The sequence below is a fragment of the Bufo gargarizans genome, chromosome 1, assembly GCF_014858855.1.
Source record: "Bufo gargarizans isolate SCDJY-AF-19 chromosome 1, ASM1485885v1, whole genome shotgun sequence".
NCBI classification, from domain to species: domain Eukaryota; kingdom Metazoa; phylum Chordata; class Amphibia; order Anura; family Bufonidae; genus Bufo; species Bufo gargarizans.
The window spans coordinates 592,421,173-592,441,957 of NC_058080.1; the positions used below are offsets into that span (position 1 = coordinate 592,421,173).

Here is a 20,785-nt window from a genome sequence, read left to right on the forward strand (position 1 = left end):
TTCCTGCAGTGAATGGCGGGGAGTAGAAGCCCACGGTCCCCGTGTAGTGAGGCGGTCCACCCTCCACATTCAGTACACGTACAGCGGCCATGTCTCCTCTGCCGCTAAACAGCCTCAGTCTCGCGCTCCTACAACCACCTCTCACAGCGTCGCCAGGGGAAAGCTGTACACTTTCACCAATCAGCGCGAGAGCTCCTCCGTTACCATGACTACACTGGCCGGGACATCCGGCGTTCGCTGTTGCTAGGAGACATAGGGAGACCACTTTTCTCAACAACTTTCTGTAGCAGTTTGAGGAGAATTGTGCGGCCGGACTGCTGAGCGGTAAGTACAGCCACCAGTGTGCTGTGTGCAGGGTCATTAATGCAGCACCGACGATCAGGGCTAGGACTATAGGGGGGCGGAAGATGCACTCATTGATGCTCTGGTACACAAATGATCGTTGTTATCCCTGTACTGTGATATCAGTGTTTATAATCACTATACTGTGACATCACTGTGTTTATTATACTTTTACTCTGACATCACTGTGTTTATTATACCTTTACTCTGACATCACTGTGTTTATTATACCTTTACTCTGACATCACTGTGCTTACTATCCCTCTACTTTGACATCACAGTGTTTATTACCCCTGTGCTGTGACATCACTGTGTTTATTATACCTTTACTGTGACATCACAGTGTTTAATATCCTGTACTGTGACATCACCGTATTTATTATCTTGTACTGTGACATCGCAGTGTGTATTATACCTTTACTGTGACATCACAGTGTTTAATATCCTGTACTGTGACATCACAATGTTTATTAACTCTGTACTGTGATATCAATGAGCTTATTATATCTGTACTGTGACATCACTGTGTTTATTATCCCTGACCCTGTGCTGTGACATCACTGTGTTTATTATACTTTACTGTGACATCACTGTGTTTATTATACTGTACTGTGACATCACAGTGTTTATTATCTTGTACTGTGACATCGCAGTGTTTATTATCCTTGTATTGTGACATCACAATGTTTATTAACCCTGTACTGTGATATCAATGAGCTTTTTATTTCTGTACTGTGACATCACTGTGGTTACAATTCCAATACTGTGACATCATTGAGCTTATTATGCCTGTACTGTGACATCACTGAGCTTATTATTCCTGAACTGTGACATCACAGTTGTCCTTTTTCATTAGCTGTGACATCATTATGTTTTTTTATGCTACCTCTGTGACTTTATACCTGTTTTATGATGTCACTGCCCAGTCTTCATGTAATTCATAGTGACATCACTGCGTGTAAGAACCTTTTCCTATGACTTAGTGTTTATCTATGTACTATGATACTGTAGTACATAACTGTGTAGGTTATTCCTGTTTTATGATGTCACAGTTCAACATATCCTGTGGCCTTGATGTCTGCTTGCTCTGCCCCAGTCTTTTCTGTGCGGTTTGCTCACTTTAAATATTACTTTTGCCCTTTGATATGATTGTATTTAGTTTGCTTGTGCTGAGATAATCAATGTTTATATCAACAATGTGATGTCACTGTATGTATTATCCCTGTACTGTGACATCTCTGAGTTTATGATACCTTCACTGTGATGTCACTGTGTTTATTACCCCTGTGCAGACTCTGTGTGTATGTTCAGGAGTATACAGTCAGGTCCATAAATATTGGGACATCGACTCAATTCTAACATTTTGGGCTCTATACACCACCACAATGGATTTGAAAAGAAACGAACAAGATGTGCTTTAGGCCTCATGCACACGACCGTGGTATGTTTTGCAGTCCACAAATCGCGGATCCGCAAAACACGGATGGCGTCCGTGCAATTTGGGGAACGGCACGGACAGCCTTCAATATAAATGCCTATTCTTGTCTCCAAAGCGCGGACAAGAATAGGACATGTTATATTTTTTTAGCGGGGCCACGGAACGGAGCAACAGATGCAGACAGCACACAGAGTGCTGTCTGCATCTTTTGCGGCCCCATTGAAGTAAATGGGTCCGCATTTGAGCCGCCAAAACGGCGGCCCGGATGCGGACCAAAGCAACGGCCGTGTGCATGAGGCCTTAATTGCAGACTGTGAGCTTTAATTTGAAGGTATTTACATCCAAATCAGGTGAACGGTGTAGGAATTACAACAGTTTGCATATGTTTCCTCCTACTTGTTAAGGAACCAAAAGTAATGGGTCAAGTGGCTTCTCAGCTGTTCCATGGCCAGGTGTGTGTTATTCCCTCATTACCCCAATTACAATGAGCAGATAAAAGGTCCAGAGTTCATTTCCAGTGTGCTATTTGCATTTGGAATCTTTTGCTGTCAACTCTCTAGATGAGATCCAAAGAGCTGTCACTATCAGTGAAGCAAGCCATCATTAGGCTGAAAAAACAAAACAAACCCATCAGAGAGATAGCAAAACATTAGACGTGGCCAAAACAACTGTTTGGGACATTCTTAAAAAGAAGGAACGCATCGGTAAGCTCAGGAACACCAAAAGACCTGGAAGACCACGGAAAACAACTGTGGTGGATGACCAAAGAATTCTTTCCCTGGTGAAGAAAACACCCTTCACAACAGTTGGCCAGATCAAGAACACTCTCCAGGAGGTAGGTGTATGTGTGTCAAAGTCAACAATCAAGAGAAGACTTCACCAGAGTGAATGCAGAGGGTTCACCACAAGATGTAAACCAATGGTGAGCCTCAAAAACAGGAAGGCCAGATTAGAGTTTGCCAAACGACATCTAAAAAAGCCTTCACAGTTCTGGAACAACATCCTATGGATAGATGAGACCAAGATCAACTTGTACCAGAGTGATGAGAAGAGTATGGAGAAGGAAAGGAACTGCTCATGATCCTAAGCATACCACCTCATCAGTGAAGCGTGGTGGTGGTAGTGTCATGGTGTGGGCATGTATGGCTGCCAATGGAACTGGTTCTCTTGTATTTATTGATGATGTGACTGCTGACAAAAGCAGCAGGATGAATTCTGAAGTGTGTCGGGCAATATTATCTGCTAATATTCAGCCAAATGCTTCAGAACTCATTGGTCGGCGCTTCACAGTGCAGATGGACAATGACCCAAAGCATACTGCAAAAGCAACCAAAGAGTTTAAGGGAAAGAAGTGGAATGTTATGCAATGGCCAAGTCAATCACCTGACCTGAATCTCATTGAGCATTTATTTCACTTGCTGAAGATAAAACTGAAGGGAAAATGCCCCAAGAACAAGCAGTAACTGAAGACAGTTGTAGTAGAGGCCTGGCAGAGCATCACCAGGGATGAACCCCAGCATCTGGTGATGTCTATGTGCTCCAGACTCCAGGCTGTAATTGACTGCAAAGGATTTGCATCCAAGTATTAAAAAGTGAAAGTTTGATTTATGATTATTAGTCTGTCCCATTACTTTTGGTCCCTTACGAAGTGGGAGGCACATGTGCAAACTGTTGTCATTCCTACACCGTTCACCTGATTTGGATGTAAATACCCTCAAATTAAAGCTGACAGTCTGCAGTTAAAGGGAACCTGTCACTGGGATTATGTATATAGAGCCGAGGACATGGGCTGCTAGATGGCCACTAGCACATCCATAATACCCAGTCCCCATAGCTCTGTGTGCTTTTATTGTGTAAAAAAAACGATTTGATACATATGCAAATTAACCTGAGATGAGTCCTGTACGTGAGATGAGTCAGGGACAGGACTCATCTCAGGGTAATTTGCATATGTATCAAATCGGTTTTTTTACACAATAAAAGCACACAGAGCTATGGGGACTGGGTATTGCAGATGTGCTAGTGGCCATCTAGCAGCCCATGTCCTTGGCTCTATACCCAAAATCCAGGTGACAGGTTCCCTTTAAAGCACATATTGTTTGTTTCATTTCAAACCCATTGTGGTGGTGTATAGAGCAAAAAATTTTAGAATTGTGTCGATGTCCCAATATTTATGGACCTGACTGTATGTGGTGTTACATTTGCACCTGGGAACTAGTGCCTGAAGTGACCCTGCAGTTCCTCTGCCACCTAAGACCCCTTTAACACATCCGTGATGACATTCGTGGCAAGATGGTCAGTGGTTCATCCCTGAAGATGTCCCTGAACAATCCTTGTTCGGTCTGTGTGTCCGTTTTTTGCCCTCTGTGTTTTCCATATTCCACGGACACGGCTCAGCTGAAAATTAATTTCCAGAGCATCTCCTACCAATGGTCCATGAATAGTGATTGTTACAATGAATCCGTAAAAAAAAAACGGATGCAACACGGACACTATCCGTATTTTTGGCGAATCTACATTTTGCAGGCTGCAAAATACATAAGGTTGTGTGAATCTACCATAGGCCTAATTTACACATCAGTTAGGCCTCATGCACACGAACGTATTTTCTTTTCGTGTTTATTTCAATGGGTCCGGAAAAAAAACGGAAGTCACTCCGTGTGCATTCTGTATTTTGTGGAACTCAACAGCTGGCCCCCAAGGCTCCATTCACGCGTCTGCAAATGGGTCCACATCCGTTCCGCAATATCGGGAACATGTGCGGACCCATTAATTCTCTATGGGGCACACGGATGTCATCTGTATTTTTGGCGGATCTGTTTTTTGCAGACCGCAAAATACATACGGTCGTGTGCATGAGGCCTTATTGTGAGTCAAAACCGGGTGCGGGTCAACAACATAGAGCAGGTGCAGATTTTTCCATTATACCTGATCTCTGTGGAGGCTCCACTTCTGGCTTTGGCTCACAATCACTGATGGAAATCACTGATCAAACACTGAAGTGTGAACTAGGCGTAGCTTTCCAGTGGTATAAATTGCATGTAATGTTGAGGGTTTGGATTTGGCGGTGGGGGTTTAAGGCTAGGTCTACACGACGACATTTGTTGCGCGACATTTTGTTGCACTAATGTCGCGCAACAATTTTTATAATGGCAGTCTATGGTGTCACACTGCAACATGCAACATGCTGCGACTGCGACGCAACAGTCGCAGAAAAATCCATCTCGAATGGATTTTCTGCGACTGTTGCGTCGCAGTCGCAGCATGTTGCATGTTGCAGTGTGACACCATAGACTGCCATTATAAAAATTGTTGCGCGACATTAGTGCAACAAAATGTCGCGCGACAAATGTCGGCGTGTAGACCTAGCCTAAGACCTTCAGGTTACACCACTGTTGTTGTGGTTGATCTGGAAAGCCATGCTACAATACATTACTTAGATCCATGAGACTGGCCAAGATGTTTGGTGAAGCTTTCTGCACCTATGTGTCATTCCATCAGTGCCTATGCTGCTGAATAAACGTTCATTCAGTCGACTGTATGTGCTTTGTAGACCGCTCATGGCCAGCTCTATGATAGAAATGCCTATTCTTGAGGACAAGATATGCTGTCCTCATCCTATGTGTCTATATCCTATGTGTCTACATCCGTTCCGCAAAAATTGTGGAATGGATGTGGACACATAAATACGGTCGTCTGAATGAGCCCTGACCATAATGATGGTCTCCCAGAATCATCCATTGCCACCTGAGTGCTACAACTGGAAGAACACAATTGAGTAGCAGAAATGTTATCAGAAGTTCCTGGATCCACCTCTTCCCAGCTGCCATGTGTTGTACTGGGAACCCCCCATGTGATAGGGCCTCACCTCCTGCCACCTACCATAGCTGAAGAAAAAGATGGTGAATGGTTCCTTGTGACCTGTGTGCCAAGACACTGACAGAACCCAGAAAGTGGCATCCTGCAAACAGGTCTTTAGGGCAATGAGCAGGCTTTGGACATTGCTTTCATCCCTTCTTCTCTGGAGCAATGCCAATGTATGGTCAGGCGTAAACCTGAGTGTCCATCCAAGCCCATCTGGAGGAGCAGATTGCAGAGCATATTAATATGAGCAGTTAAGTCACACAGGACCTGCCGGCAGCCATGGTAATTAGTTTTGGTATTTAACATCTTTGTGGAAAACTAATTAATTCTGTCAAATTGAATTGTCATTTTCTATAAAAGTGTGAAGGAGTAATTTGTGTAATGAGATGAGTAGCATTGTGGTGAGGAGTGAATGTCCTGGAGACATCTTCTAATAGGTTCTCAATTACTGCTCTACTGCTAGACTACACGGTGGGAAGTGAGGAATAAAGACGTGTCCGGCCCTCCCTCTCCTCTTGACTTGCGATATCCTGAATTGATCAGCTTTGGGAAAAAAAAGAAATGAAACTTTTTTGATAGCACAAGTTTTTTTTTTTTTCGTTTTCCAAAGTGGGTCATCTCAGCTGAGTGCTCTGCCTAGCTCATCAGTGCAGGAGCGCGCATGTGCTGTGCCAGAATTTACCCAAGTTGAGGGGGGGCACAGGCAGGAGTAGCAGTGTTTGCTGCAGCCCTAGTGAAATTTTTACTTGAGTACACTGCTGACATATCACTACTAGAATACAGATTTTAAAGCTCGATAGCACCCAAGACGTTGGGCGCCGGTTTGAGTAGGAAAACAGCTAAATCGATTAAATGGGTTTTCCGATTTTTTTTTTTTACTGATAACCCATCCTCAGGATAGGTCATCAGTATGCAATTGTGGGGGTCCGACACCCAAGCCTCCTACTGATCAGCTGTATGAGGAGGTTCTGTGAGCGGTGTGGCCTTCTCGCAGCTTTCCCTAGGTCAGTGACAACACTTTCATCAGTCACGTGACCTAGGTGCAGCTCAGTCCTATTCAAGTGAATGAGGCTGAGCACGATACCAAGCACATCCGCTATACAATGTACGGCGCCGTGCTTGGTAAGCTGGGGGGAGGTCTCGGTGTGCTTGGTATCACACTCAACCCTATTCACTTGAATAGGACTAGGCTGCACCTAGGCCGTTTGGCCAATGAACGTGTTGTCACTGGCCTAGGGCAAGCTGCGAATTGTGAATGTGAAGAAGGAATAAGCAGCTGCCAGACTCCTCTTATCTCCCCATGAACAACAAATCAATCGTGTAGTTGAAATTCAACAGCCTAGTCCATAGATGGTCGACCCGTCCCACTGAAATCAAAGGGTTCTAATGTGTACGGCCAGATTTTAACCCACTAGCAATAGGAAACATGTTTGTATTCTATATCATGTTCACATTTAGCCATTTTTTCCATCAGGACAATATGACTGATACAGTACAAGACAAAGGGACAGATTTTGAAGATTCAACAGAAGAGGATATTGGAATAAGTAAGGAATTTTCCAACAGATGAATATTTAGATTATTCCCATCTCAGACATTTATGGCATATCCACCACTGTCTTCAGAACAGGCCCCCCATTCCAGAAGCAGTCTGGCCTGGATACAGCGATTAGGGGTGTTTCTGTAATTCCCATTCACTTGTATGGGAGCCACCGAAGCAGTAAACCATAGCCCACTCAACTTTTTCCTATAGTCCAATCACCTTCGGGATCTGGACAGGGTTGGGGAGATCCACATCTAGCAGACATTTATGGTACATCCTGTGGATATGCCCTTAGCTGTAGATACTAACCCTTTATAGAAGTTGCCCCATTTCGCCGTTTCCACAACGAGATGGGACTAAGTGCCAGCACCAGGTGGCTGGGCTTACTGAAACAACCAAGTGGGTCAGCACTACCATATCAGAACAAGCTATGCTGCTTCTCTTACTTCTGTGATCGGCTTGGCTGTTTCCATAAGCCTGGCAACCTGGTGCTGGCACTTAGTCCCATCTCGTTATGACATGGGACAACCCCTTTAAGACAAACAGAATTAGAGCATGAGCTGTATAAAGAAGGTATTCTTCCCTAGAAGCAACTTTTCCTTGTATAGATATGGAATCTGACAGGAGATGGCAAGATTTTGGTTTCTGTCAGATCCATGTAAGATGGAGCTGAGCACATGAATCCTTAGCGCTGAATTCTCTTGGTAATGTTGTGCCTCCAGATAGGGCCAAAGTACAATGGGCACAAGCGCTGTCTTACTAACCCCTCCGGTCCTGGCCTGCGGCCTGGACCCATTGTCCCTCGTCCTCGGACCGCTGGAGTCTTATTCTCTTCTGGCAGGCTGCATCCTGTGACTTGCTGCCCAATCTGTTTCCTCCTCCCATAAAGAGCCAGTACCTGTGCATCCTAAGTCTTGGACTCTTTCTGCCCTCATCTCAGTCTGTTCCTGACTTTGAGTGCTGCCTGATCCTGCACTTCGCAGCGGTGTCTCTGACCCCATGGGTCAGTTGCCAACTACACTGGGACTACTCCAGGAGGTACTGGCCTGTTTAGTTCCCAGCAGCGAAGTCCACATCACCATATAGGGGTTAAACTAGTTTTATCACAGTGGCTGATGTCGGACAATACATTTGATGCATTTTCCTGGATGTCAGTTGGCTCATTTTGCGTCCAGATTGTAAGCCATGTCCCTTCCTGCTAATCCGTACTCTCTTTTCCTCAGAATCACCCCTCCTTATTTCATATAAAGTGTGTAAAAAATGCACTGCAAGTTTTTTGGTACAGATTAAAGTATGCACTATATGCCTCATGGTAAACTTTTGTTTTTTATAAAAACATTCAAATAATAATATTACAATTTATCTTTAAACGAAAATGGCTCAAGTAGAAATATACAGTTTACAGAGCTGATCCTGTTTGTCAAAGGGGTGGCAAGAACAAAAGTTATCCCCTGTCTACTGGATAGGGGATAACTAACTGATCGTTGGGTGTCTGACTGCAGGCTCCCCCACTGAAAACGGGGGTTCCCATTCTGATGGAGCGGCAGGCCAAGCATGCGCCTTGCCACCCTATTCATTCTCTATGGAACTGCCAGAGATACAGCGCTATCCCCACAAATCAGATAGTTATCCCCTCTGACCTGTGGCACAACCCCTTTCAAAGGGTTTTCCAGGATTCATATATTGATGACCAATCCTCAGGACAGGTCATCAACATCTGATCGTGGAGGTCTGACTCCCAGCACCCTCACCGATCAGCTGTGCCCCACTGCTGACCCCACTGCTCCAGTAAGCGCTGCAGCCTCTCCCTAGGCCAATGGCATCACTTTCATCCATCACATGGCCTAGTCGAAGCTTAGACTCATTAAAGTGAATTGGGCTGCAGTGTACGGCACTGTGCTTGGTAAGCTGCGAGGAGGCCGCGGGGCTCACCAGAGAGCCGAGGCCTCTTCAAACAGCTGATCAGAAGGGGCGCCGGGTGTCAGATCTCCCCTGACTAGATATTGATAACCTGTCCTGAGGATAGCTCATCAATATAGGAGTCCCCAGAAAACCCCTTTAATGCTTTTGAATGTATTATTTTCTGTGTTATTTAACATTTGGGTCTATTACAGATCTTCAGATGCACCTTCTGTCAGATGATAGACGTAGGGATCATTGTGATTACTTATTGGACGCATTGGATGAGCAACTTGACCAGCTACAGGTAAGAATGCCGATCAACCTAGGTAAAGTATCGTTGTCTCCACGCGCCGCAGTTTTTCTTGCAGAAACCTTTGTGGCTGACAATCCATGCCATTCAGATAAATGGAACTGATCTGAGTTGTGGGAGTTGCAACCAATTCTTCCATGTGTGAAGACACCCGTAGGCTACTTTCAGATGAGCGCGTTCATTCCGGGAAACACGCTCTGTGTGTCAGCGTTATTTCCTGGCCTGAACTCTGCTCCTATGATACGGACTCACGGCAGTATAAATAATGCTGTGGGGTCCTGCCTGTCTTCTGCTGCAGTCAACTGTACTGACGGCATGATGTGAGCGGAGGTCAGGGGAGAACCCATCATTATAATGCCGTGAGTCTGTGTCACAGGAGCAGCGTTCAGGCTGGGAAACAACGCTCACAGAGTATTTCCTGGAATGAACATGAGAGGAGAGTGAAATCCATAACCGGTCCGCAGCAAAGTCCATGTATCTGTAATATCTTTACAAGGTGTCTGAGTGATTCTGGCTGTTAAGGGTGTATGCAGATGATTGCTAACGAGCATTCGCAGTAATGCTTGTTCGTATTAATCTGGCAGTATAATACTGCCGATGATTGCCCAATGAATGAGGAAACACTCATTCATCGGGCCAGCCAAATAATTTTACAGGTTAAGAAATCATCGTTGCAAGCGGCAGATCGTGGTGTCTAACCGGCAAACAATGGTTCAGTATAGGGAAGTGCTATACTGAGAATGAGATCTCTGCTAGCGGGCAGACGATTGCCGGGAAGGAACGCTTCCTTCCCAACAATCACCTTGACTTGGGCAACACAGGGGCATGCCTTATAAAATATTGAAAATGGAGCAGAATATGAACAAAGGCTATATTAGTAAGTGCCATGAAATCATCTTCATACACATTGGTCAACAGTAGCCATAAAGTGGCCAACCCCCTTTAACTTGTTTTACCGTAAAAAATTTGCAATGCACATAAAACGGCATCTATTTTTTTTTTAAGCAGTTTTGCCATGCAACCACACTGTCTGAATACATCCTAATTGTAAAAGACGTACTTGCCACGACTATGTTACAATCATATGCTTTACACTAGTCACTTAAAAGATAAAAAAAGATTCTATCATCAGTTCATGAAAACTGCTGACATAGGTAGAAGATGGAAGTTAATACATACCGTACCTCTGTCCCTGCCTTTAATGGAGTACTGTAAAATGAGCTTTGAATGTCACGGACGCCGCTCCGGCAAGTGGCTGCCACGAGCGTAGGGGTTTCACCTGCAGCCACTGCGTGTAAGCCCTGCCTTAAAGGGCATCTGTCAGCAGTTTTGTCAATGCAAAACCACTGACAGACAAAAGTAGGCAATAGTAATAGGATAGGAAATAAACCAGTAAAGAAGGATCATGCTGCCACTATAGTAAGAGAAGCTTGATCCATAGTAGGTGTAGGTAGTGCTATAATGTAATATTACCTGTTCAGCAATATCTGCTGTCTGAAATGCCTGGGATATGCAGCAGCCTATGCTTGTCCACATGCCCAGCATGCCCAGCCCAGAGGAGCACCTATTTTCCATCTCACCTGAGCATACTACGCTAGGAGGCCCATGTTTCTTCTTACAAGTAGGAGCAGGGGACAGGAGATGGTACAAACCTCTGCTTTTTAATTAATGTGCTGCTGTAAAAATGAACTTCGAATGCCGCAGGTGCCGCTCCTGCAAGTGCAAGGGCCACCCGCAGGCTGCAGTGCTTCTAGCTCAGTATCCGAGTACAGCCTCTCCCCTGTATCGTGCAACCAGGAGACCGCTGAAGCTGTCGCTGTGGAGCTTCTCATACACTGCTTTGTATTATCTCCTGTATATGTTTTGCATTAATTAAACTGCTGACAGATGCCCTTTAGCTCTTTCACAACCTTGTGATTGTCCGTTTTTGCATTTTCATTTTTTACCGGCCTTCCCGGAGCCATAACTTTGTTATATTTGCAGCACAAGTTGTGCATTCTAATGGGACCATTTACTGTTCTGTACAATATAACGGGAAACTGGAAAAAATTCCAAATGGAGTTGAGTGAAAAAAGTAATTCCGACCACAGTTTTATGGGTTTTGCTTTTACAGCGTTCACAGTGATCTGTGGGTCAGTTTGATTACAACAATACCATTTATGTAGTTTTTCTTGTGTTCTATTACTGAAAACGTAAACGTTAGAAAAATTTATTTTTTCTTAATATCGCCATATTCTGACCCTTTGTGGGGGCTCCTTTTTGTGGAGCAATTGGTACTTTTGATTGATACCAATTTGAAGTGTGTCTGTGGTATTGATCACATTTTATTCAATTTTGTTTGGGAGGTAAGGTGACAAAAAATGGTGAATTGGCCAATTTGATTCTTTCACCTTTACACTGATCACTGTATCGGATAAATATTTTTTATTGCCGGACACGGCAATGTCCATAATGTTTATTTTTTTTATTGTTGATTTTTTTTTTCCCTAGGGAAAGGTAGTGATTTGAATTTTTATGTTTTTAAAAACGTATTTTTAAACACCCTAGGTGACTATAATATGCAGTCATTTTATTGCCACCATATCTGTCCATTACAGAATGCAGGATTCAGTATATTCCAATGCAGTGCTGCCACCTGCAGGCCAGAATTGGAATATACTAGTAACTGGCTGGGAAGGCATGTACAGGGTAAGGAGTATTACTACTACAGAATGCCTTCCCCGATCTTGGCCAGGGGAAGACGCCCCAGGCCAGGAAGTATGCATTTACCACTTTTAGCGCTCTCAGATGCCATAGTCACATTTGACCATGGCGTCTGAGTGTTTAAATGTCAGCTATCGGCATTATCACCAATCACAGACATTAGCCCTGAATCTCTTCTGTTTACAGCAGCAGAGACCCAGCAGTTATAGTACCCGCTGCGCCATCTTTAAAGACCGGACTTCTGCCCTACCTGTACTGTGGAGGTCCAGAAGGGGGTTAAGACTGTGTTTACACGCTGTGGCTGCTGCATGCGTCTGAAGCTGCTATCCCACCCTTGACAGCCAATGCATCTCTATTAGTAAAGGCCCTTTACACAGGCCCCATCATTGCCCAGTATAAACAGCCTGGCACAAATGAACAGACACTTGTTTGTCACTGATCGCATTCTTTATGTGAGCGTAAAAATCATTGATTGTCAGCAGCATGTCCCACCTATGTGAACAAAATAAATCTTGTAAAAAAATGATCTTGTAAAAAAAAGTATCCTGTAGAAAAGCTGATCCTTTAAAAAAAGAAAAGTCCTGCATGCAGTACTTTTTTCCATCTAAAAAAATGGATCTCAGATGGAAATGGCCCAAACGTATGCCATATGTGCATAACTGATGCATAGGATCCTGTTTTTTTTTTGTTTGTTTTTTCTGTTCTTCTGACGGATCAGAAGAAAGGAAAATTGAACAGTGATGTGAACTCTCGCTAAAATGGTTCAGAGGTTGTTTTCCGCTGGTAATGCATGCTGACATTTTTTGTATTTCCTTGAGTTGAATTTGTAATCATCCCCATAGAGGAGTTCATTACTGCCTTTTTTGCTTTTCAGTCACAACCTAGTTTCAAGACTTCTTTGAGAACTACTGACATCCCCAAAAACTCAAGTGCAACAGGTAAGTCCTTATGCTCAACCAACCAAAGATTTCTAACATGACATTAATCTCTCAATTTGCAGATACAGTATGTCCTGTCAAACTTTATAAAATTGGCATCTTATAATAAGTTAGGCTTGTTTCACATTGAAAAGGCCATGTACACGTTTAAGGGCATTTTTTATTATTATTGCATTGTACTCATTATGAGGTAACATAGTAACATAGTACATAAGGCCGAAAAAAGACATTTGTCCATCCAGTTCGGCCTGTCATCCTGCAAGTTGATCCAGAGGAAGGCAAAAAAACCTGTGAGGTAGAAGCCAATTTTCCTCACTTTAGGGGAATAAAAATTCCTTCCCGACTCCAATCAGGCAATCAGAATAAATCCCTGGATCAACGATCTCTCTCTAGTAGCTATAGCCTGTAATATTATTACGCTCCAGAAATACATCCAGGCCCCTCTTGAATTCGCAAAACACTAAAGGTAAAATCATTTTTTCATTTGGTCTTTATTAAAATATGGAGTCCTTTTCTCTCTATAGAGCTGAGATGCTCTAGTAGCAGGATCTGAATTTTCTCTATCTTCCGTCAGGCAGGGAGCTGACGGGCTCCTTATCTCTTCTCTGACCTTATAAACATTCATTTAGGGTCCATTCACACGTCCGTAAGTGTTTTGCGGATCAGCACTATAATAAAAAATGCCTATTCTTGTCCGCTATTGCGGACAAGGATAGGATATGTTCTATTTTCTTGCGGAGCCGCGGACTGGAAGTTCAGGGCCCGTAACAGCAGTGCTGGTGTGGAAAATGAATGGGTCCGCACCCGTTCCACATAATTGCGGAACGGATCCGGACCATTCAGATGGACGTCTGAATGGAGCCTAAGGCTAAGTTCTTACCTTACTGATAAGAAAGTGGCACACAGCTAAAAAACACTTAACCCTTTGTGACAGAAGTGCTCAATATTTTTAATAAAGACCAATTGAAAAAATGATTTTTAGCCCAAAATGAGTAAAATGCAATCATAAAAAAATTGCCCCCGAAGGTGTACATAGCCTTTAAGTTCCATTTAAAATTTGACTCCCTCCCTTTAAACAGCGTAGCCCCACAGCTTAAAGTCTCTCCCACGTAGGAAAAGTATGCTGCCATGCAGACTTCCCGAGTGCTGGCCTTCAAGATTGGGCTGACTGGTAATGAGGTCAGATATTTAGCTGTACAGGTATAGCCACCAGGGATTAGGACATTAGTGTCAGTATCCCTGGTGGTCTAGGGCAGACAAAGGATTAATGCCAGCGTCCCTAGTGGTATAGGGCAGGGAAATGGTTAATTAACTTTACACAGCCCCGTGCTCCCTTACACATTTTACAGAATCTTGGAAAACCCCTTTCATTTTCAATCTAAAATTATAGTAAGACCTGTTTCTCACAACTGTAATATGGTTATATTTTAATGTCTATATAATCACCACAAAATCTAGAAACTTTGTGGTTCTACAGAGCCAAACTTGAATGCCCATAGTATGGGGCATCTATCAGCAGGATTAGCCCTATTAAATCAGGCATAATGCCTGGTAGGGCTGACTCTGCTGATTAAAGCCATACCTTTCTGAAGCCAATCTGTTGCAGCATTTTGGACATTAAAATGAAGGGTTTCTCCAAAACACTGTAACAGATTAGCTTAAGGCTACTTTCACACTAGCGTTCGGGTTTCCGTTCGTGAGCTCCGTTTGAAGGAGCTCACGAGCGGACCCGAACGCAGCCGTCCAGCCCTGATGCAGTCTGAATTGAGGGGATCCGCTCAGACTGCATCAGTCTGGTGGCGTTCAGCCTCCGCTCCGCTCGCCTCCGCACGGACAGGCGGACAGCTGAACGCTGCTTGCAGCGTTCGGGTGTCCGCCTGGCCGTTCGGAGGCGTGCGGATCCGTCCAGACTTTCAATGTAAGTCAATGGGGACGGATCCGTTTGAAGATGCCACAATGTGGCTCAATCTTCAAGCGGATCCGTCCCCCATTGACTTTACATTGAAAGTCTGGACGGATCCGTACTAGGCTATTTTCACACTTAGCTTTTTTTTGCTAAAATAATGCAGACGGATCCGTACTGAACGGAGCCTCCGTCTGCATTATTATGATCGGATCCGTTCAGAACGGATCCGATCGAACGCTAGCCGAACGCTAGTGTGAAAGTAGCCTAAGAAAGGTACGCTTTAATCAGCAGGGTCAGTTCAACCAGGTATTACATACCTCCCAACCGTCCCGGATCCAGAGGGACAGTCCCAGATTTCAGTGGCTGTCCCGCTGTCCCGATACGGGGGAGGTATGTCCCACTTTCTGGCAGCTGTCCCTGTGTCTATAGGAAGCAGAGACAGTTTCCGTAATGAAGCAAAGAGCCGTCGCTGGCATCGGCTCCCTGCTTCATCATTCCTGCCGGCTCTCCACACCTTTGGTCTGTGCGGGGGGCCGGGCCAGCTGGCAGTTAGCCTCGGCTCCGCCTCCTACACAGACTAGAGCAGCCAATGTCCTGCTGCTGCTGCTAGGAACAAGGTAAGTATGTGGTGTTTATTTTTTTTCTGTGAGGGGCACAATGTGGGCATATTACTGGGGGGCACATAACTAGGCATATTACTGGGGGCACATAACTGGGCATATTATGGGGGTCACAACTGGGCATAATTCTGTGAAGGAGGCACATTGTGGGCATAAATACTGTGCGGTGGCATGAAGGGGGAATAATTATTTTGGGCATAAGGGGACTGGGTAGGATTAGGTGTATAGTTATGTTTTGAGGCGTGGCCTAGCGCAGAAAAAAATTGCTTTGCGCGCCGCACAATGTGTCCCTCTTTGTTCGTTTACAAAGTTGGGAGGTATGGCATTATACTTGATTTAGTAGTGTGGATCCTACTCATAGTTGCTCTTCAACCAGAGAAACAGAAAGGGGGTTACTGCCAGTATATCTGGTGGTCTACAGCAGAGAAAAGGATAATGTGAGCATCTTTGGTGGTCTAGGGCAGGGATAGGGTGAAATGAATACTCTCCTTTTAAATGTCCTTCTGATCCTGTGCTGCTGCTGTAGTAAATCCCTGCTGGTCTTGTGCTGTTCATTATTCACATGACCACTGCATCCATTCGCTGGCCTCAGCTGTCACCTGTTCATGAATGGCACTTTCCCTACTTTAAATTTGCCATTATGTAATGGTTATTCATAGAAAGTTTTATAGTAAGGTTGGAGCACTCGTTCTCAAAATGTCAGAGTCTTAGCATACCATGACATTTCATTTGCTGGGTTTAAAAGAGTAGACATTCTGTATATAGCGCTGGCCATGTGCTGCCGCAAAATGTGGAACGCACACGGCCGGCATCCATGTATTGTGGGTCCGCGATTTGCGGACTGTGAATGTAGCCTTAGTGAGGATTTCTAGGCTGGTTCAACTATGTAATATGTGCGAGATGTGTGAACACAGCCTAATGCAACTAGCAGTTGTAGCACTGTACTGTCCAAAATCTGGAGAAGCAGAAATAATTAGCAATTTCACATGGCTTACTTGCATATACAGCTGAAGTCATACATTTACGCCTTTTTAGCCATTCTTGACATTGACTCCTAGTACATATTCCGTCTCTTAGGTCAATCGCTACGATATTTCCAAATGTAAAATGTTGGAATAATACTAGAGACAGTGATTTTTTTCAGCTTTTATGTTTCATCACACAAACTTATGATGTCTTTACTTACATTTCAGTTATCCTAATGAACTAGAATTTGTTAGCTGGATATACTTAACCCATGCAGCTCCTTGGTACTCCAGTGATATTTGACTGGTAGTTGTGTTTAGTGAAATCCAAGATAATCCAGTATGAAAGTCATCTTTTGTAATAAAAAAAGAAAAAAAATGTGAAAGGGAATTATTTGCCATTATATTAATGTATAATCTTCCCTAATCCCAGATCCGGCGGAGCAGACAGAACATCGTCTCTTGGCTGCCATCTAGTGTCAACTTGTAACATTTTCCGTATTGCTGTGCGCACATTTGACCTTGTTCTTAGGCCTCATTCAGACTAACATATGTAAACAGGGATTAGAAATGCTTCATATGTCAGTATGTAAGCAGTATTTTGTCCGAAACATGTATTTCATACTCACCCGAGGGAGAAAAGTTCTATATACACCATGCAATAAGGCTTGCGGAAAATGTGTTCGCTGTATGAAAAACAAGTAGGTGTCAAAATGCAAATGCCCTTCAACGGAAGATTGTCCACTAAGTGGGACTCTGTGATTGAATTCATGGCACTTAAACAAGTTGTCCAGATCGGTGGAGGTCTGACATCCCACATCCCTGCCGAGCAGCTGTGGCCTTGTGGCTCTGGCATAGGTCCCACTACTCCTAGAATAGCCTTAAAAAAGGTATTCTGGTTATAGAAATGTATCCCCTATCAACAGGATAGGTGATAACTATGAGATCGGTGGGGGTCCAAGCGGTAGGTTCCCACCGCCAATCAAGAGAACAGGGGCGCCGTACCCCTTGGAGACCCCCCTGTAATGGAGCGGCTGGTCAGAAAAGTGGATAGGGGATAACTTCTCTATAAGAAAAAATCTTTCTGGTACTTATATGCTGATGACTAAGGCTATTTTCCCACTAGCGTTTATATTTTCCGGAATTGACATCCGTCATAGGGTCTCAATACCAGGAAAAAACATTTTCGTTTTGTCCCCATGCATTGTCAAGAGGGACAAAACGTAACTGAACAGAACGGAATGCTCCAAAATGCATATTGTGGCACATTATACCACCCCAACAGAGCCAAATACCACAGTCCATGACAAAATACTGCTAGCAGCAGCATAAAATATGTCCCCCAAAACTTCCACTGGCCGGCTGTTAGGAGGGCTCAGGCGTTCCCTTGGACATCGGCCCACTGGGAAATTTCCCTGTAAGGTCTATGGCCAATCCGCCCCTTATCACAGCTGAGGGAAATCTGTGGACATTGAGATCAGTATACACACCTTTCAGACGGCCCTGAAAAACTTAGATTCAAACTTTCCCTTTAAGTATGCTTTCACTAATATAGATCAGATAGTAAGCAAAGAACTGGAGAAAACTACTATCACATTTCATCAACTTGCAAATCACTCATTAGTGCTGTCCATAAATGAAGCTTTGCGCCCTTCAGGATTGCATTAAGTGCACTAAATCTTTAATCTGTGTGACCTCAACCAGCACTTTTGATGTGATGGCCGTATTGGAGTATTGATGTAATTGCCTAAACACAAGAAGCAGAGCATGCTACTAATGTATGAAAGCATATGCGAGGAACACATCCATTTCCATATGTCTTATTTAGTGATGCCCTGATTCCTGAGAACTTTGGTGTACATGGAGGACCTATAAAAAGCATAACTATATGTTATCTTATACCCTCTCCGTCTCTTGTGCAGATAAACAGCAACTGCATGAAGCCCATTCTTATCAAGCTAAAGAGGACAATCCCTCCGACGCTGGAGAACAAAGGAGAGGCACAGACAGTAAGAAAGAGGAGTACAAATGGAGGCTATCCCAGCTTCTAGGTTCTGAGCAGGCAGTGGGTGAAGAATACCAGAGTGACACCAACTCTGCGGAGAGTGTGTGCACAGAGGACTTTGCTGTAAAGTTCAATCAACGAATGATCGAACCAATAGCAAGTTCAGAGGCTCATGAAAATGGACAGTACAACACTGGGAAAACGACTGTAGATGACTCTGAAGGTGTATCACTACTACTCCGATCTTCTGAGGACAGCCCTGGAGACCATCTGAACACAGCTAGGAGAGAAGACATCCTCCAAAAGTTCAAAGAGGAGTTGGAGGACGACTTGCTAGCTGCTGTTACCAAAAAGGCAGAGGATCAAGCTTCAGGCAGAAACCGAGAGAGGAAAGATAGTGTGGAGTCTTTAGGAGGACAGATTTCAAGGCTGAGCCAAGCAAATCATTCTAAGTTTTCAAGCCTACAGAGTTTGGAGAAAAGTTCTGTTGTAAGCCACTTGTCATCAAGAGGTGGTGAAGATCACCAACCAGCTCTTTATACCAAGAACTCCTCTGTAGGAGAGGACATGAGCAGGACTGAACTTCCACACTCAACCAAGGCAGGCAGGGAGATGAATACTTATTCATGTGAGGAGCAGAGGCATTCGACAGAAGCTCATCAAACTGAATGTAAAACCCCAAATCTCATTTTGAGTACCACTGGAAGTGAGGGTTGTCCTAAAGACACGTTGGATGAAGGCTGGATGAATAGATCTGAAGGATTCAAGAATGTTCTTCTAATTCCCACAAAAGAAGAGTCAAGGTGTACAGATACAGTCTGTGAAGGGATTGACTCGAGTGTGCTCCCAAGGTGTATGGACAAGAAGGATGACGCCGGAGGAAGTCCATTACCTAGTAAGAAATCATTATACTGTGGAACAGAAATGGGAAAAGCAAACTGCACCGTCAGTTTGAGTAAGTCATAGACTGGGTCTATATACATTTAAAGGGGTTGCCCACCAACATAAAAAATTCTCTGCTAAAATTAGTAGTAAGTTTTATATAAAAAAAAAAATTCCAACACATTTTTATGTCACTAGAGAACCACTTTAAAGAAACAAAGGATTGATCTGCAGGCCATATACACATAGAGGCCCAGTTACATGGGCCGATGATCGGCTGAACTAGTGTTCAAAAGAATGCTCATTCCTGGTCATTGACCCACTTAAACATGGCAGCGATCGGCTAACAAATGAGAATCAGACGCTCATATGTAGACTGCTTGCATCTTTTATGTAGCCTAAAATACATGGTTGTCATGTAAACATGGATTTGCTGCCATCAATATGCACACTGAATGAGTAACTAACAATGTCCTTCGAGCGGAGCGGACCTGCGCAGGGTATCATACTTGCCTGATCCCTACTGCTGGGTTACGGTTCCTTTGCTCCCCCATCACTGCTGCACATTTGTGGACTCTTGTGGCAACATCTGGTTTGACATGGGTCATGTAGCTACTGCCAATGACTAGCCATAGTGGTGACGTGTCCCACATGTGTCATGTCACTGGGTTACATGATGCATGGAGCCTGATGTTGACATGGGGAGACTGGAGATTTGCAGCGGTGGGGAGTGAAGGAGCTGGAACCCTGCAGCACGGAACAAGTAAGGATGATTTCCTCGACAGACTCTGCTATGCCAGAAAGGTCCCTGGTGGTGAACAACCCCTTTTTTAAATTCTGAGAAATCTTAACTCTTTGGAATCCCCAGCACCCTGCTCAGATTTGTGGAACTTGGAGTGACACTCAGACATATACCAGTCCGTAATGAATCTTGAAGGCACCAGAAGTCTTCTAAAAGGGAGTTTATCACTCCCTAAGCAACTATAAGGCCATGTAGGTTACTGGCCCCAAAATGTGACCATTCCTTTCTTGTGGAAATCGGGTCCTCCAATCCTAAAAATCCTCTTTTTATGCAAATAAGGGTTTTGGGGCTGCTCTGTTTGGTGCACCATTGTAAGACCATCAACACCACTTAGCACCTGTCATTTTGTTTGAATGACAGTCCCTGAGATTTCAAGGGAAGTCAAGTGCACTGAACAGAGCAGCTCTGCCCACAGTGCACCAAAGGCCTTATTTGCATAAAATAAAAAGAAGCATTTATCAGGATTAGAGGATCAGATTTTCACAAGAAAGGTATGGTTATGTTTTGGGACACCTACTTTACTTGGGGGTTTGCTTACTTTGAGATTAATTTTGGAGGTGACCGA

The 20,785-nt window shown here is 44.1% G+C and overlaps 1 protein-coding gene across 4 annotated transcripts in view; it reads left to right on the forward strand.

The window, feature by feature from the left end:
* Positions 1 to 286: 286 nt before the first annotated feature.
* The window catches only part of LOC122935186 (golgin subfamily A member 6-like protein 1), a 69,640-nt gene continuing 49,141 nt past the window's right edge, over positions 287 to 20,785 (forward strand). For 2 of the 4 annotated variants that reach the window (XM_044290951.1, XM_044290971.1), the window contains exons 1-4: positions 287 to 324; positions 7,119 to 7,191; positions 9,302 to 9,393; positions 12,977 to 13,040. In XM_044290951.1, coding sequence (XP_044146886.1) covers positions 7,125 to 7,191; positions 9,302 to 9,393; positions 12,977 to 13,040 — 223 coding nt within the window. In that variant the 5' untranslated portion in view covers positions 287 to 324; positions 7,119 to 7,124. Of the gene's footprint in view, positions 325 to 7,118; positions 7,192 to 9,301; positions 9,394 to 12,976; positions 13,041 to 19,316; positions 19,492 to 20,785 lie in introns of those variants that run through there. The other 2 variants (XM_044290965.1, XM_044290957.1) reach the window with 2 other exon arrangements.